The sequence below is a fragment of the Scyliorhinus canicula genome, chromosome 3 (genome assembly GCF_902713615.1).
Source record: "Scyliorhinus canicula chromosome 3, sScyCan1.1, whole genome shotgun sequence".
Classification (NCBI taxonomy): domain Eukaryota; kingdom Metazoa; phylum Chordata; class Chondrichthyes; order Carcharhiniformes; family Scyliorhinidae; genus Scyliorhinus; species Scyliorhinus canicula.
This window is the reverse complement of record NC_052148.1, coordinates 85,125,468-85,144,255: the sequence shown is the minus strand read 5'-3', so window position 1 is coordinate 85,144,255 and position 18,788 is coordinate 85,125,468. Positions and strand designations below refer to the sequence as shown.

Genomic DNA, 18,788 nt, shown 5'->3' with positions numbered 1-18,788 from the left:
TCTTCATGCAACCCAACTTTGTTTTCAAGTTCTGACAATTACTACTTACTTCAGAAGGCCAAAGATGAATGCATTAAATCTTGTGCTGTGGCTTGTTAACTCCGAGAACTGACTTATCTTGCAAAACAGATTGTTAAGTGCCTTGGTGGAAGGACCTGAAAAGATAACAAGATGAAATATCAAAATAGTAATCGTAGGACAACACATTTTATTTGGAGGAGGTGCTGTTAGCAAGTTCTGAATGCGAGGTGAATTGAGTTAGAATATAGGCCCATCAGCTCTGGGATCTTGAATTTGACCAAGGTGTGGCAAAATTGGGCTCAAGCAATCGCAGTGTCTCTTCTATAACATTTGTTAAAGGTTTGCTGTGAAATTTATTTTGTTGACAGCTTTACTCCATTTTTTAAATAATTAAAGAAAAAAGCAAAAAATGTTGCCAGAATTTAGTTTCAATTTGACTTGCTCACTCTTCAAGACTATCCTGTTGTGTTGTCAAACAGGGTATGCTTCTCCCAATTTCTGTTTTGATACATTAGCCAAATTGTAGCAACTTGTAGCGCTAACAATTATACTCAAAGACGAGAGACTAGTACAATCGAGGCTTTATTGCTGTGTGATGCTATTCCTCCATCTGCAACTGTAGACTAAGGTCTGAGTGACTCACACGCATATTTATACACAAGCTCCCTGTGGGCGGAGCTAGCCGGCAGGGGCTTACCGGAGGAACCTGTATTACAGGTACAGGCATACATCCTGTTAGGTGGATTGGCCATGCTAAATTGCCCGTAGTGTCCTAAAAAGTAAGGTTAAGGGGGGGGTTGTTGGGTTACGGGTATAGGGTGGATACGTGGGTTTGAGTAGGGTGATCATTGCTCGGCACAACATCGAGGGCCGAAGGGCCTGTTCTGTGCTGTACTGTTCTATGTTCTATCCCCCTACTGCAAGTATACATAACTACAGTGGTTATATCACCACACAACTGTATTTATATTTTGTTTCACATAGTGCAAATAATTTGCAGTATTCATTTTAAAGGGATATTGTTAAGTATTAAAATGACACTTTTGCGTTGACATATTTATACAAACATGTACATATACTTGTACATATTTTTATACATTTAATTTGAAGGCCACATTGTTAAAGTCACTAAATGTTTGGATTCTACTTTCTGAAACAAAATTCATCGATGAGGCGAACCAGATGTATTCTGGTGTTGGAACATGGGGTAAATGAGGAAGCTAAGAAGCAGCTGCGAAGTTAGAAAATTACCCGAAGAGCAGACCCACAACCCAAAGGTGTGCAGGGAAGGTGGATTGACCACGCTAAATTGCCTCTTAATTGGAAAAAAATGAATTGGGTAAGTTAAATTGGAAAAAAAAAATTACCCTAAGAAAACTGGAAGTTTAAATGTTAGCTTAGCGTGTAAAATAATTGTTGTGCATGATATGGTCATTGTTTTATTAAGTTGTATTTGAGACTATACCTTGATAAGACGACCAGAGAAAAAGATCTTGGATGCAAAAGCTTGAATGATGGAAGTTATTAAAGACACTATACTATTCCCGGGCCGATTGGTTTTGCCCCCGGCCATGTGGGAAAGATGCATGCTTCATGGAGGCAGCATTCCTGTGACAGCTTGTGATACCATTGGAGCTGGAGGCTCCATGGCCCTGAGAGTACACTGCTGGGAGGAAATGCCATCTCGACAGCCACAATGGGTGATCTGGAGGGCCCATTGTTTGGTCCCTCTAATTTTTCAGAAGGAAGATAACATTTAAAAGACAATGGAATTGGGTGGAGAAGTGAGGAGAGGGAGAAGGCAAAAGGGGAAGGATGGAAGGTGCAGTGAAAAGAATGGGATGGTTGGGGTGGGGCGGGGAGAGAAGTGAAGGAATAGAGTGAAAATTACAGTATGTTTTGCTTGTTGGTTTTAAAATAACGTTATCAGAATTCTATTACGAACCAAGCATGAGAAACGTTTTGTTTGGGCCCATGTGCAAAGGTTTGAGTACTTTTCAGTCACTGTTATAGTTGAGAGTTGAAACATTCCAAAGTGCTATTAAATTCCAAGTGTGAAGTTGAGTAATAGTTATTATTCTACTCTGCCAATTTCTCTTCACACAATCCACAGAATCCCTACACATTCACCCTGGGTGCTCCAGTTTCCTCCACGGTCCAAAGATGGGCAGGTTCGGTTGATTAGACATGCTAAATTGCCGCTTGGTGTCCAAAGGTCAGGTGGGTTTACGGGGATAGGGCTGGGCCTAGGTAAGGTGCTTCTTTGGAGTGTTGGTTTAGGGATTCTATGATACAGTGCAGAAGGACATCATTTGGCCCATCAAGTCTGCACCAACCCCCCCCCCCCCCCCCCCCCCCCTCCCGAGCACTCTACCTCGACCCACCTTCCCACCCTATATCTGTAACCCCACATATTGACCAAGGCCAATACACCTAACCTCCACATCCTTGGACACTAAGGCACAAGTTATCATGATCAATATAACTAAAATGTACATCATTAGACTGTTGGAGCACTCGGAGGAAACCCAGGGAGACACGGGCAGAACATGCAAAATCCACACTGGCGGTCACCTAAGGCTGGAATTGAATCCAGGTCCCTGATTTATTCCTGAAAAAGAATATAAGGTTACTCATAGCCTAAACTATTAGTCTCAATATCGATTTCAGTTGGTGTTGTTGGAAGTCTGGCCAAAATTGTTACCTGTAATCTGAGCGTTGAGTAAATTAAGACATTATATAGCTATTGCTAAAAATTCTGTCATACCAAGCTGAGTGGAAGCCTCAATCACAGTCCATGGCAAATTCTTTCTTTGTCCTATGATCATATCCAGAATGTATGTCTTCAGCCCATCTTGAAGTACATTTTTCATTGCTGGGCACAGGTACTTAAGTACAAGGTGGCCCACATTGGGACTAATTGAACTGTTCCCAAGCTTGGCCTGTTAAAAAAATAAATACTATTTATCACACTTCATATTTGCTATAGTCCAGGCATTATTTTTTAAAAATCTAACATATTGTTGTCAATACCAGTTGTACCTGTGCAAATGGGAACTAGGACTTGGGCCCGTCCTCAAAAGCAAAGCAATTTGTTTTCAGCAAATTTTTCACTTTCTCCTTTTTACCATTGATGCTATAAAATATCAATGGGTGCATGCTGAGCCAATCGTTGTGCAACATGCGCTGAAGGAGAGTTCGACAGAACATGGTTCCAGCTATACGTGTATAAATGTAAGCAACAGTACTTGAAGATTGGGTGGGAGAGGGGGGTTGGATTTTGCGGTCCTGTTTCAGGAGCTAGGATCAGTAGCGGGAATGGGAATTACTGCACGAATCCCAAAATAGTAATAATAATCGCTTATTGTCACAAGTAGGCTTCAATTAAGTTACTGTGAAAAGCCCCTAGTCGCCACATTCTGGCGCCTGTTCGGGGAGGCCGGTACGGGAATTGAACCCGCGCTGCTGGCATTGTTCTGCATTACATGCCAGCTGTTTAGCCACAGGATTTCCCATTCCGATTGTCCTTGTCCTGCGCCAATGATATAATGGGAATCCTAATAGTCAACACCGGAATCCCCATTTGATCCCCATCCTTACGCCTGATAGTTCCCTGATACCCGCCAACCCTGTTAGATTGTCCATTCACGACGGCCTGAGGCCATGCCAACATGAATCACAACAGGTCCCCCCACCACATGCACCTGGTGAGCAGAACCCACTTGAGGTGAGTACATCCCCCGGGGGAGGGGTCACAGTTCCCTGGCATTAAGGCACAGTACGAGGGGACAGTTCTAGTCTGAATTTCTTGCTTCAGGATGCCCCTAAAAATTAAGTTGGTGGTCAGGCAGGCTCTATCTGCGCCACTCTGCCAATTTTTGAGAAAATGGCATCTATTATTGGTTTTTTTTCTTTTCATAATGCTGGAAAAATAAACAACATGGGGCGGGATTCTCCGTAGCCCTTCGTAACGCGGGTTGCCTGCGAAAAAAATCGGTGTTAATCACTCCGGCGCCGGGGCCTTCTTTAAGGCCGCTATTCTCCGTTCCCGGAGGGGCTAGCAGCTGACTGATGCGATACGCGTCAGTTTCTCCAGCTGCGGAAGTGGTGAGACCCGGCGTCTTTTGGAGGATAAGGAGGAGAGAGAGAGACAGACCTGGCAGTGGGGTGGGTGGGTGGGTGGGTGGGTGGGTGGGGGGGGGTGTGTGTTCCGGCAGTTGGGGGGGGGGGGGTGTGTTCCGGCAGTTGGGGGGGGGGGGGGGGGGGTGTGTGTTCCGGCAGTTGGGGGGGGGGGGGGGGGGGGTGTGTTCCGGCATTTTGGCGGGGGGGGGGGGTGTGTTCCGGCATTTGGGGGGGGGGGGTGTGTTCCGGCATTTGGGGGGGGGGGTGTGTTCCGGCATTTGGGGGGGGGGGGGTTTGGGGGCAGCGGCGGGCAGAGAGGGGGGGCGACGGATGCCCGGGGCCAATGCACCGTCGCCCCCCCCCCTCTGTACGCCGCTGCCCCCTACCCCAACCCCCCCCATCACCACCCCTACCTCAACCCCCCCTCACCACCCCTACCTCCACCCCCCCTCACCACCCCTACCTCCCTCCCCACCACCCCTACCTCCCTCCCCACCACCCCTACCTCCCTCCCCACCACCCCTACCCCCCTCCCACGCCGGGTCCCCCCCCCTCCCCCCAACGCCGGGTCCCCCCCCTCCCCCCAACGCCGGGTCCCCCTCCCCCTTAATGCCGGTACCCCCTCCCCCTTAATGCCGGTACCCACACCCCCTTAATGCCGGTACCCACACCCCCCCTCAATGCCGGTACCCACACCCCGTCCCCCTCCCTCTGAAGGCCGGTACCCACACCCCCCCTCTCTCTTCCTCTCCCCCCCTCTCTCCTCCTCTCCCCCCCCTCTCTCCTCCTCTCCCCCCCCCTCTCCTCCTCTCCCCCCCCCTCTCTCCTCCTCCCCCCCTTTCCTTCCTCTGTTAGGGGGTGTGGGGGTGCGGCGTTGGAGGGGGGTAGGGGTGGTGAAGGGGGTAGGGGTGGTGAAGGGAGGGGGTTGGGGTAGGGGCAGCTGCGTGCAGAGGGGGGGCGACGGTGCGTTGGCCCCGGGCATCCGTCGCCCCCCTCCTCAGCACGCCGCTGCCCCTACCCCAACCCCCTCCCCTCACCACCCCTACCCCCTTCACCACCCCTACCCCACTCCAACGCCGCACCCACCCCCCACTAACGCCGCACCCCCCCCCCACTAACGGAGGAAGGAAGGGGGGGAGGAGGAAGGAAGGGGGGGAGGAAGGGGGGGAGGAGGAAGGAAGGGGGGGAGGAGGAGAGAGGGGGGGGGTGTGGGTACCGGCCTTCAGAGGGAGGGGGACGGGGTGTGGGTTGCGGCGTTGAGGGTGGGGGGTGCCGGCGTTGAGGGGGGGGGGGACCCGGCGTTGAGGGGGGGGGGACCCGGCGTTGAGGGGGGGGGGTTGCGGCGTTGCGAGAGATGGGGGGCGGCGTTGGAGGGGGGTAGGGGTGGTGGGGAGGGGGGTAGGGGCGTTGAAGGAGGTAGGGGTGGTGAGGGGGGGGGGTGGTTAGGGTAGGGGGCAGCGGCGTACAGAGGGTGGGGGGGCGACGGTGCGTTGGCCCCGGGCATCCGTCGCCCCCCCCCCCTCTCTGCCCGCCGCTGCCCCCAAACCCCCCCGATGGCCGCAACTCCCCCGATGGCCGCAACCCACTCCCCCGATGGCCGCAACCCCCTCCCCCGATGGCCGCAACCCACTCCCCCAATGGCCGCAACCCACTCCCCCAATGGCCGCAACCCCCTCCCCCGATGGCCGCAACCCACTCCCCCGATGGCCGCAACCCACTCCCCCGATGCTGCAACCCACTCCCCCGATGGCCGCAACCCCCCGATGGCCGCAACCCCCCCCCCCCCCCCCCCAATGCCTCAACCCACCCCCGACACTGAACGGCGTCAACCATCATCAATGGTTGACGCCGTTTTAAATCAACTGTGATTTTCGCCGACGTGACCCGTGGCCACATCGGCGGGACTTCGGCCCATCCGGGCCGGAGATTTCAGGTCAGTGCAAATAAAATGAAATCCCGCCGGCGCCAGCTGTTTTCACAGGCTGCCGACGGGATTTGCACAACGCCGGTTTTTTACCGGCGGGAGAATTCGAAAACCTGCGGGAGCGGAAATAACGCCGCTTCCCGCCAATTCTCGGACCCTGCGTGGGGTCGGAGAATCCCGCCCATGGTTTTGAAATGCAACTTTTTCCAATTTCCATAATGTTAAAAACACAAGCAAGAAAAGTAACTTAATTGCAGTGTTAATAAAGATACTAATATAGATTATTATAAAAACCATTGTCAATAGTGAGAAGTAAAATTGCAAAATGAAGGTTCCAAATCCCTTGAGTGTATTAGGACGAAATTAGATTTACTAGTTTTTTTTAAACAAACATTTTATTGAGGTATTTCTTTGACATTGTAACAGCAACAAAATCAACAATGTACATTGTGGTGAATGAGATTCACACGGTATTATAAGTTACCAATGTCACTCTGTTCCCAGTATACAGTATATATGTATCAATATTGTAAGTGCAGTTGCACTACCTGACCACCAGGGGGAGTAGCTCTGGGAGTACTCGAGAGTTTGTACTGGGCTCCCCCTTGGCTCCGCCCTGAACTCCTCCCCCTGGAGCTGCTGTATAAAGATCCGTGCCACAGAGTCAGCCAGCCAGTTCACCGAAAGTTCAACGGCTAACAGGCTGGCTCTGTTGTAAGTATATTAAAACCGCTATTCTAATCCTACAAGCACGTGTCCGTAGAATTGATGGTTCCATCAATTTAATATACTTACGAAGCAGTCGAAGTAAATCATGGAAGCAGCCCTCAAGCCCGGACGCCTAGAACTCGACCCGCAGGATGCAGAGGCTAAAGAATTTTTTTCCCACTGGATGAGATGTTTTAAGGCCTACCTGCCAGTAGCCAGCACCGCTGGAACAACGGAGGAACAAAAACTCAGCCTACTGCACGCGAGGGTATGCCACAGAATCCCCACACAGCTAAATCCGGCCGGTTCTTACACCGCAGCGCTGGCGATATTGGACAAAATGTATGTTAGGCCCATTAACGAGGTTTATGCACGCCACGTGTTTACGACTCACCGTCAGCGGCCTACTGAAACGCTAGCTGAATTTGTACGGGAACTGAACAATCTTTCTAATGACTGTAATTATCAAGCCGTTACCGCGGCTGAACATAGGGAGCTTGCTGTGTGGGACGTTTTCTTAGCGGGCCTTAGATCTAACTATTTGCGCCAAAGACTGCTAGAAAAGGGGGCCCAGGACTTAGATACTACTGTGGAGGCTGCTACCATTATGGAAGTCTCCTTCCGCAGCTTCACCTCATTTCCCGCGGACCCCGCGACCTCATCGTGGACCCCCGACCAACAATCCCCCCAGGCCTGTGCCGCACGGCCCCCCAGCTACCGCGCTGCCAAAGCCAGTTACTCTGCTGCCCCAGCCAGCTACTCAGCTGCTCCAGCCAGCTACTCAGCTGCCCCAGCCTGCCATTTCTGTGGCCAAAGCCAGCACCCGCGGCAGCACTGCCCAGCCCGATCCGCGACCTGCAGCAGCTGCGGGAAGAAAGGCCACTATGCCAGAGTGTGCCTCGCGAAAAGGGCCCCAGTTTCTAACTCCCCAGTAGAGAGAACAAATCGCTCCCAACACGAGCGGGCCCGCAGGGCCCGAAACTCTGCGGCCTACGCCCCGACTCCGCCCCCTCCCGCCACGTGCGATCCATGGGGGCCGCCATCTTGGATGCCATCTTCCTCGCCACTCACCACGTGCGATCCACGGGCCCCATATGCATCTCCATGCTCACAAAGCTCATCTGAAGACTACGACTTCCCCGGGCACTCATCACATGGCCCACAACTCAGCGCAGCGATCCTGCATCAAGCTCGCCCCAAGCACCTGCGAAGTTCGATGGCGGAGGTCCAGATCAACGGGTACAGCACGCCATGCCTCTTTGACTGCAGGAGCACCGAGAGCTTTATACACCCAGAGCTGGTAAGACGCTGTTCGCTTCCTATATTTCCTGTGAGCCAAACTATCGCCCTCGCTTCGGGCTCCCACTCAGTCCAAATCCAAGGATGCACCTTCGCTACGCTCACAATTCGAGGCGCTAGTTATTCTAAATTTAAACTTTATGTCCTGCCTGACCTTTGCGCGCCACTCTTATTAGGCCTGGTTTCCAGTGCAACCTCAAGAGCCTCACCCTCACCTTCGGCGGGCCCCTGCCCCCATTCACTATCTGCAGCCTAGCCACGCTGCGTATCTCCCCCCCTCCTCTCTTCGCCAATCTCACTCCAGATTGCAAACCAGTAGCTACTCGCAGCAGGCGATACAGCCTACAGGATAGGGTTTTTATCCGATCGGAGGTCCGACGGCTGCTCAGTGAGGGGATCATAGAGGTCAGTAATAGTCCCTGGAGAGCTCAGGTGGTGGTCGTCAAGACCGGGGAAAGATTTTGCATGGTCGTCGACTATAGTCAGACCATAAATCGCTTTACGCTCCTAGACGCGTATCCCCTCCCCAGAATTGCAGACATGGTTAATCAGATCGCCCAATATCGGCTATTTTCCACGGTGGATCTGAAGTCTACATACCACCAGCTCCCAATCCGCCCGGAGGACCGCCGCTACACGGTGTTCGAAGCCAATGGCCGCCTCTTCCATTTCCGCCGGGTTCCCTTCGGCATCACTAACGGGGTTTCGGTGTTCCAATGAGCAATGGACCGAATGGTAGACCAGTACGGGCTGCGGGCCACGTTTCCGTATCTGGACAATGTTACCATCTGCGGCTATGACCAGCAGGACCATGACGCCAACCTCCACCGTTTTCTCCAGACGGCACAGAAATTAAACCTCACTTATAACAAGGAGAAATGCGTTTTCCGCACAAACAGACTGGCCATCCTCGGCTACGTCGTGGAGAACGGAGTCCTGGGCCCAGACCCGGACAAGAACTCTTAGAACTCCCCCTCCCTCATTGCCCCAAGTCCCTCAAACGGTGCTTGGGGTTCTTTTCATACTACGCCCAGTGGGTCCCTCAATATACGGACAAAGCCCGGCCACTCTTTAAGGCCACATGATTTCCCCTGTCTGCTGAGGCGCGCCAGGCCTTCAGCTGCATCAAGGAGGACATCACCAAAGCAGCCATTCGTGCAGTGGATGAATCCACTCCCTTTCAGGTTGAGAGCGATGCCTCAGAGGTAGCTCTAGCAGCCACTTTAAATCAGGCTGGGAGGCCCGTTGCATTTTCCGCCCGCACCCTATCCGCTTCAGAACTCCGACACTCCACTGTCGAGAAGGAAGCACAAGCCATTGTGGAGGCTGTTCGTCAGTGGAGGCACTACCTCGCAGGTAGGAGGTTCACCCTCATCACCGACCAACGATCGGTTGCCTTTATGTTTGACAACTCGCAAAGGGGCAAAATAAAAAATTATAAAATCCTTCGGTGGAGGATCGAACTCTCCACCTATAGTTACGATATTAAATATCAACCGGGGAAGCTCAACGAGCCCTCGGATGCCCTATCCCGCAGGACATGCACCAGCGCGCAGATCAGCCGTCTGAAAGCCATCCACGATGACCCCTGCCATCTAGGGGTCACCCGTCTCGCCCACTACATCAGAGCCCGAAACCTGCCTTTCTCCAACGAGGAGGTAAAAGCGGTCACCAGGGACTGCCCGATCTGTGCAGAGTGCAAACCGCACTTCTATAGACCAGACAGGGCCCACCTGGTCAAGGCTTCTAGGCCCTTTGAACGCCTTGCGATCGATTTCAAAGGGCCACTCCCCTCCACTAACAAGAACATTTATTTCCTCAACATCATCGATGAGTTCTCCCGATTCCCTTTTGCCATTCCGTGCCCCGACATGACCTCCCAAACAGTCATTAGGGCCGTGTATAGTGTCTTCACCCTGTTCGGTTTCCCCAGCTACGTGCACAGCGACCGGGGTTCGTCCTTTATGAGCGACGAGCTGCGTCGGTACCAGCTCAACAGGGGCATTTCCTCGAGCAGGACTACCAGCTACAACCCCAGGGGGAACGGGCAGGTGGAGAGGGAAAACGCGACGGTCTGGAAGACCGTCCTACTGACCCTCCGGTCTAGAAAACTCCAAGTCTCCCAATGGCAAGATGTCCTCCCAGACGCGCTCCACGCAATTAGATCCCTCCTCTGTACAGCGACAAATCAAACCCCTCACGAACGGCTCTTCATTTTTTCTAGGGGCACTACCACGGGGGTCTCACTTCCGGCATGGCTGAGGACACCAGGCCCGGTTCTCCTGAGGAAGCACGTCAGGGGGCACAAAACCGACCCTCTTGTTGAAAAGGTACGCCTCCTACATTCCAACCCCCATTACGCATTTGTGGAGTTCCCGGACAGTCGCCAGGACACAGCATCCCTTCGGGACCTGGCACCCGCTGGATCCAGCCCCCCCCCCCCCCCACCCCCCACTGAGGAACCCCTTACCCCGTTCCCTATGCTGCCGCCCCCTCCCGCCCCCGATTTCGCAAGCTCGCCCCACCGGTTCCACGCGCCAGCACCAGCCCGCCCCCAGCGCCCCCAGTCTCCGGTCGAGCCAGAGGTGCATGAAGTTTGGACGAGACCCGCCCCGGAGTCTGCCATCGTACCCCAGCTCTCAACACCCAACCAGCCACCGCAAGAGGCTGCAACCCCGGTGCTCCGCAGATCAAAACGAACAATTCGTCCACCGGACAGACTAACTCTGTGAGCCACCACCCCCGCCGGACTCAATTTTTTTCACAGGGGGTGAATGTGGTGAATGAGATTGACACGGTATTATAAGTTACCAATGTCACTCTGTTCCCAGTATATATATGTATCAATATTGTAAGTGCAGTTGCAATACCGACCACCAGGGGGAGTAGCTCTGGGAGTACTCGAGAGTTTGTACTGGGCTCCCCCCTTGGCTCCGCCCAGAACTCCTCCCCCTGGAGCTGCTGTATAAAGATCCGTGCCACAGAGTCAGCCAGCCAGTTCACCGAAAGTTCAATGGCTAACAGGCTGGCTCTGTTGTAAGTATATGAAAACTTCTATTCTAATCCTACAAGCACGTGTCCGTAGAATTGATGGTTCCATCATACATAACAAGAAAAATATTAACATAGTGCAAATATCGCCTCCCACTCCCACAGGTCCTACCATTGTTTACCACCCTAATCTATGCTAACCTAACCCCCCCCTGTTGACGATTAGTTCTCTGTGAGAAAGTCGACGAATGGTTGCCACCTCCAGGCGAACCATAACAGAGACCCTCTCATGGCAAACTTAATTTTCTCCAGGCAGAAGAAGCTAGCCATATTCGAAAGCCAGGTCTCCAATTTTGGGGGCTTTGAGTCCCTCCATGCTAGTTATATGCCCCTCCAGGCTACCAGGGAAGCAAAGGCCAGAACATCGGCCTCTTTCTCCTCCTGGATTCCCGGATCCTGCAACACCCCAAAAATTGCCACCTCTGGACTCATTGCCACCCTCATATTTAATACCGTGGACATGGCGTCGGCAAACCCCTGCCAAAATCTCCTCAGTTTTGGACATGCCCTGAACATATGGACATGGTTCGCTGCCCCCCCCCCCCCCCCCCCCCCCCCCCCCGCACACCTGTCCTCCACCCCAAAGAATCTTCTCATCCGGGCCACTGTCATGTGAGCCCAGTGAACGACCTTAAATTGGATCAGGCTGAGCCTGGCGTTGCAGTCATACCCAACGCGTCCGCCCAAAGGGCCTCCAATATCTCTCACCCCAGCTCCTCCTCCCACTTTTGCTTCAGCTCCTCAGTCTGCATCTCCTCCGATCCCATAACCTCTTTATATTTGTCCGAGACGCTCCCCTCTCCTACCCATCCTCTAGAAACCACCCTATCCTGAATCCCCCTTAGCGGCAGGAGTGGGAAGGTTGGCACCTGCCTCTGCAGAAAGTCCCGCACCTGTAACTATCGAAATGCATTTCCCCCCGCCAAAGCAAACTTCTCCAGCGGCTTCATATTCGGGAAGCTTCCCTCTATAAACAAGTCCCCCATCCTCTCGATCACCGCTCTCCGCCAAATTCAGAAATCCCCATCCATATTCCCGGGGCAAACCGTTGATTATTGCAGATTGTGGACCACACCGATGCCCCCTCTGCTCCCACATGCCTCCTCCACTGCCCCCAGACTCTTAGGGCCGCCACCACCTCTGGACTGGTGGAGTAGTGCGCTGTGGGAACGGCAGAGGCGCTGTTACGAATGCCCCCAGACTTGTGCCCTTACAAGAAGCCGCCTCCATGCGCACCCACGCCGGCTCCCCCCCCCCCACCAGCCACCTCCTCACCATGGCTATATTAGCCGCCCAGTAGTAATTGCTGAAATTTGGCAGCACCAGTCCTCTATTCCCCCAACTCCGCTTGAGCATTGCCCTCTTCACTCGCGGGGACCTGCCTCACCACACAAAGACCACAATTATCTTATTGATCCGCTTAAAAAAGGACCACGGGATGAAGATGGGAGGCTTTGGAAAACAAATAAAAATTTCAGGAGGACCGATTGAACTCTGCCCGCCAGAGACAACGAGAGCGCATCCCACCTCCGGAAATCCTCCTTCATCTGATCCACCAACCGGGCCAATTTCAGTTTATGTAGCCGGTCCCAATCCCGCGCCACTTGTATACTCAGGTACCTGAAACTGTCCCCTACCACTCTGAACGGCAGTTCCCCCAGTCGCCTCTCCTGACCGCTCGCCTGGACCACAAACATCTCGCTCTTCCCCATATTCCCCCCCAGGACCAACCCCTTGAGGCTCTCAGAGCAATTGCCAGTGGCTCCATCGTCAGCGCAAACAGCAGTGGGGAGAGGGGACATTCCTGTCTCGTCCCCCGGTGCAGTCTGAAATAGTCCAAATTCATCCTGTTTGTCCGTACACTTGCAACCAGAGCCCGGTACAGCAACCTAACCCAGTCGATAAAGCCCCTTCCAAACCCGAACCACTCCAGCACCTCTCATAAATAATCCCACTCAACCCGGTCAAAGGCTTTCTCCGCGTCCATCGCGACTACAACTTCAACCTCCCTACCTTCCGGGGGCATCATGATCATGTTTAGCAGCCTTCTTACATTGGCTACAGCTGCCTGTCCTTAACAAAGCCTGTCTGATCCTCCACTATAATGTCCGGTACACAGTCCTCAATCCTGGAGGACAAGATTTTGGCCAGAAGTTTGGCTTCTACATTCAACAAGGAAATCGGTCTGTCACACCCACATAGCTCCAGGTCCTTGTCCCTTTTCAAAATGAGCGGGATCACGGCCTGTGACATCGTCTGGGGCAGAGCCCCTCTTTCCTTAGCCTCGTTAAAGACCTTCATCAGCACCGGCCCCAACATTCCGGAGAACTTTTTATAGAACTCGACTAGGTACTCGTCCGGTCCCGGGGCCTTACCCAACTGCATGCCCTTCAGACCCTCCAGTATCTCCTCCTGCCCGATCGGGGCCCCCAGCCCTTCTACCAGCTCACCATCCATACTCGGGAAAGTCAGCCCATCCAAGAAGTGCTTCATCTCCTCCGGCCCCGCAGGGAGTTCCGACCTATACAACCTGCTATAAAAGTCCCAAAAAGCCTTGCTCACCCCCACCGAACTCCCAACTAAGTTCCCATCCCCGTCAATAACTTTGCCTATTTCTCTAGCTGCCTCCCTCTTTCTGAGCTGCCATGCCAGCATCCTGCTGGTCTTCTCCCCGTGCTCGTAAATCGCCCCCTTCGCCTTTCTGAGTTGTTCCACTGCCTTCCCGGTGGTCAACAAACCGAATTCCGCCTGTAGCCTCCGGCGTTCCCTGAAAAGCCCTGCCTCTGGAGCCTCCGCATACCTCCTATAAACTCGTAGAATCTCTTTTACCAGTTGGTCCGTTTCTGCCCTATCTGTCCTGTCCCTGTGAGCCCGGATCGAGATCAGCACTCCTCTCACCACTGCCTTCAACACTTCCCAGACCACCACTGCTGAGACCTTCCCCATATCATTTACCTGCAGGTAGTTCAGCATGCACTTCCTCAGCCTTTCGCACACCGCTTCATCCACCAATAGCCCAACGTCCAACCTCCATTGCGGGCGCTGCTTGCTATCCATACTAACCTGCAGGTCCACCCAGTGCGGAGCATGGTACAAGATCGTAATCACCGAGTACCCCGTGTCCACCACCCCCGCCAATAGGACCCTACCCAAGACAAAGAAATCGATCCGGGAATACACCTTGGACGCGATTCTCCAACCCCACGCCGGGTGGGAGAATCGCGGGAGGGCCGGGTGAATCACGCCACGCCGCCCTGGCACCCCCCGCGATTCTTCCATCACCCCCAAAATGACGTGTCGCGTTTTGTGACAGGCCGCTCGGAGAATCGCCGTTCACCGCTTCTAACGGCGACCAGCGATTCTCCGGCCCGGATGGGCCAAGCGCCCTGCCGAAGCCGACCGGTTCACGCCAGCGCCAACCACACCTGGTTGCTGCCGGCGTGAACATCGCGCGACAGCTGCATGTCGGGCCTGTGGGGGGCGGAGGGAGGATCGAGCACCACGGGTGTGCTCGGGAGGTGTCTGGCCTGCGATCGGTGCCCACCGATCATCGGGCCGGCGTCTGTAAAAGATGCCCTCTTTTCCCTCCGCCGCCCCGTAAGATCAAGCCGCCATGTCTTGCGGGGCAGCGGAGGGGAAGCCGGCAACCGTGCATGCGCGGGTTGGTGCCAGCCAACCTGCACATGCGTGGCTGACGTCACTTAGGCGCCGCCGTCAAGCCCGGCGCCCGAGATTCACGCGCCGCCACTCCTAGCCCCCTGGGGGGTGGGGGGGGAAAATAGGGCGAGGAGCGGCCTCCGACGCTGGAGTGAAACACTCCGGGTTTCACTCCGGCGTCGGCTGTTTGTCTCCCTTTGGAAGAATTGCGCCCCTTATGTACGTGGGAGTAAAAAGAAAATTCCTTTGCCCTCAGCTGCCGGAATCTCCATGGGTCCACCCCCCCCTCCCCAATCTGCTCATTAACCCTTTCAGCTACTTTGCCATTGCTGGCACCTTGCCAGTTCTCAAGCATGACCGGTCCAGGCCTGGATCAATAATCCCATAATCAGCTTATGCGAATCTAGGTCCGGAACGTTCCCTAGCACCCTTTTTATAAAATCCCCGTCATCCCAATTTGGCGCATATACATTGACCAGCAATACCTTCATCCCCTGGCCATGAGATATCGACCTTCCACATCAGAGACTATTCTCCCCACCTCAAATGCCATCCCCAAGTTAATAAGAATCGCAACCCCTCTAGCCTTTGTACCCAGCCCCGAGTGGAAAACCTGACTAATCCAGCCTTTCCTCAACCTGACCTGGTCCACTACTTTAAGGTGCGTCTCCTGCAGCATTACCATGTCCGCCTTCAGTTCCCTCAGATGCGCAAACACACGTGCCCTCTTTATCAGCCCATTTAGCCCCTGAACATTCAGGTGATCAGCCTAGTTGGGGGGTAAAGTTTCCCCCCCCCCCACCCCGCCGATCAGCCATCCCCTTTCTTGGGCCCGCCTCCAGCCCATGCGCTGCGCCTCCTCCGGCCTGCCCCACAGCGGCCCCCACCCCCGACCTCCTCAGTGTCCTTCTATCGAAGTCTCTCCCTGTCAGCAGAACCCATCCCCCCCAACTGCCCCCCCCCCCCAGCAACACTACTCTAAAATCCAACCCATCTAGTAAACTAAGCGTATACACACACCCCACTGTGCTTCCGTGAGCTAGCTCACCCACTAGATTTACTAGTTTTTGATGATAGAACTTAACTACTTAATTAGTTTTAATACTGGATTTTTAAAAGATTGATGGTCTAAAAAGGAAAGCATCCCATTTTCCAAATGTACACAATGGCCCAAGCTTTAACACATGCATAATTATTAGCAGTGTACATGGTAACCTTGCAAGGTCAAATTTCCTGCTGGCTCTAGCTCATTAAATTGTACTTCCTGCACAAGAAAAGTCCACAGACAGTCACAGGATTCTTTGACCTTTTCCTGCCAATAGAGAAATTGGGTCGAGCAGCACATTTTGCAGGGCAGCTACTCTGCTTTAAATACTTGGAATTTGGAGCTAAGTACATCACGGAAGCATTCATATCGTTGTACCCAGTAAAGGCATGTCATATTCATAGTTTAATTATGGATTCTGATTGTATAAATGCTTTTTGAATAGTCTTGTTTAAAATGGACACGGGAGAGGATGGCCACCAAGGGTCAGGTGACCATTGCAACTTCAACAAAGGCTATCTGAAGCTTCTGGTAAGTTCCTAATTGCATATCCCTAGGTAGGGGCCTCCCTCTGAAATCGATATATCAAGACAAGTACTATCTGTGGAATGATACTTTCTATTGGTTAGGAATTTACCCAAAACACACATACACTTTGCTGAGTTGGAATCCTACAAATTAGGCCCAGGCAGAGACCAATTTATCCTGACTAAGAGCAAGGAACTCATCCATTATCTCCATTATATGGCAATGACTTTCAGCCAAGCCTTTCCAGGTGGACAATACCAGTATTGATCATGTGACCTAAATCAGTTGCAAATCTCAAGTTTTTATCTGAAGACCCAGAAACAGAATTACAAAAATAATGTTTTGGCGCAGAAGAAAGCCATTTAGCCCATCATGTCGGCATGGCTCTGAAAATGTGCATCATGACTTAATTCCATTCCCCTGCCTTTTCTCCACACCCCTGTGCATTGTTTCTGTTCAAGCAATTATCTCAATGTTGCCACAGCCCCAGAGGAACATTGGTTTCTCTCCTTTTTGAGAGAGAGCTGATCGGTGGTGATTTAACCTGAGGTCACCAGACCTCAGACGAGGGGCAAAGTTGAGAAGACAGGGCCTTCATGAAAATCTCAGCCGGTATGGGAATTGAACTTGCACTGTTAGCATTGCTCTGCATCACAAACCAGCCGTCCAGCCAACTGCTGAGTTTCTCATCCCTGGAACTATTCTTGTGACCCTTTTTTGCACTCTGCAATGCATTCACATCCTTGCTATCATTTGATACCCAGAACTATACACACTACTCCAGCTGAGGTCTAACCAGTGTCTTGTAAAGATTTTGTATAACCTCCTTACTCTTCTAACCTGTGCCCCCATTAATAAAGCCCAGAATACAAATGCTTCATTAACGGCTCTCTCTACCTGACCTGCAACCTTCAATGATTAATGCACATATACACCTGGGTCCCTCTGCTCCTGTACCCCCAAGAATTTTACCCCTTATTCTATATTGTCTCTCCATGTTCACCTCACACTCCTCCACATTGAACTTCATCTTCCACCTATTTGCCCATTACATCAACTTGTCCATGTCCTTTGAAATTCTACACTGTCATCTTCACAGTTTACAATACTTCCAAGTTCTGTCACCTGAAAACTTTGAAATTGTCCCCTGCTCACCAAGATCTGGATCATTACTATATACCAGGAAAAGCAAGGGTCCCAATACTGACCCCTGGAGAACACACACAGATTCACTCCTTGGAAGCAAAATGGCAGGTTGATAGAGCTCTTCAAAAATAACAACTAAGAGTTGGCATGAATAGCAATGAGCAAATTAATGAGGAGGGGTCTGGGCAAACAAGGAAACACATAATGCAGAAGGGGTCTATCATTTATTCATTTACTGAAAAATACAAATATAATTTGTTGCCAGGTCAAGTATGGCCATAGTCGAGGGCAGTGGCGCAGTGGGTTAGCCCTGCTGCCTCACGGCGCCGAGGTCCCAGGTTCGATCCCAGCTCTGGGTCACTGTCCGTGTGGAGTTTGCACATTCTCCCCGTGTTTGCGTGGGTTTCACCCCCACAACCCAAAGATTTGCAGGGTAGGTGGATTGGCCACGCTAAATTGCCCCTGAATTGGAAAAAATGAATTGTGTAATCTAAATTTTTTTTTAAAGTATGGCCATAGTCATAAGCAGAGAATAACAGGACAAGGTCAGTCTTTCTTTTATAGATACAAAGAGATTAACTCATGCTCTTAGTGCCTCAGAAGTTGGATAAAGTACTCCAGTGGGCACATTTGCCGTTAAGATGGCACACTTAGCAAATATCCTCCATTTGTCACAATCCTTCATGTCATCACTAACCGCCCCAATTCTCACATCAGGGTCTACTCAGTAGAAACACAAATCAAATTTGGGACCCAATTTACATAATTTTCTGAGGATTTCACAGGCCCACAACAAGGGACTCAGTGTTGCTGTCAAAAGTAGGAAAATTGCAAACAAGAGGAGGAACGCAAAATCAAAACCTAATATTCTGACCCACACACACACACACACACACACACACACACACAGACAGCTGGAGATTCTCCCTGCACCATGTGGAGCCATGAAAAATTTTACAAACATCAGCGATCAGAGATGCAAACAATGTCACAATTCTCTTCAGAAACAATAAAGATTTGACTGATTCACTGCAGCAAACAATCACTTTACTGTAAGATACCAGGAAAAGTTGAAAGGTGAACATTGCTGTTAGCTTTTTTCCCAATTTTTGTTCAAACAATTAAAAAATGGCACAGGAGCACATCAATACTCAAATCAAATCAGATCACAGGCACATTAGTCATCTTACCTTTACACCAGGATCTCTACTGGTGCCAAAGTGTGCGACGATTAGGTCAACAGCAGTATTCACAGCCTTAACAAGACCTAATAAAAAAAGATATACG

General features: G+C 52.0%; 1 protein-coding gene across 5 annotated transcripts in view; it reads right to left on the bottom strand.

Moving 5' to 3' along the window:
- Positions 1-18,788, bottom strand: part of rusc2 (RUN and SH3 domain containing 2) — a 182,986-nt gene that overhangs the window by 42,169 nt on the left and 122,029 nt on the right. For all 5 annotated transcript variants that reach the window (XM_038790837.1, XM_038790838.1, XM_038790833.1 and 2 more), the window contains 3 exons: positions 18,692-18,768; positions 2,789-2,963; positions 50-155 (listed from right to left, as the gene is read on the bottom strand). In XM_038790837.1, coding sequence (XP_038646765.1) covers positions 50-155; positions 2,789-2,963; positions 18,692-18,768 — 358 coding nt within the window. The remainder of the gene's footprint in view (positions 1-49; positions 156-2,788; positions 2,964-18,691; positions 18,769-18,788) is intronic.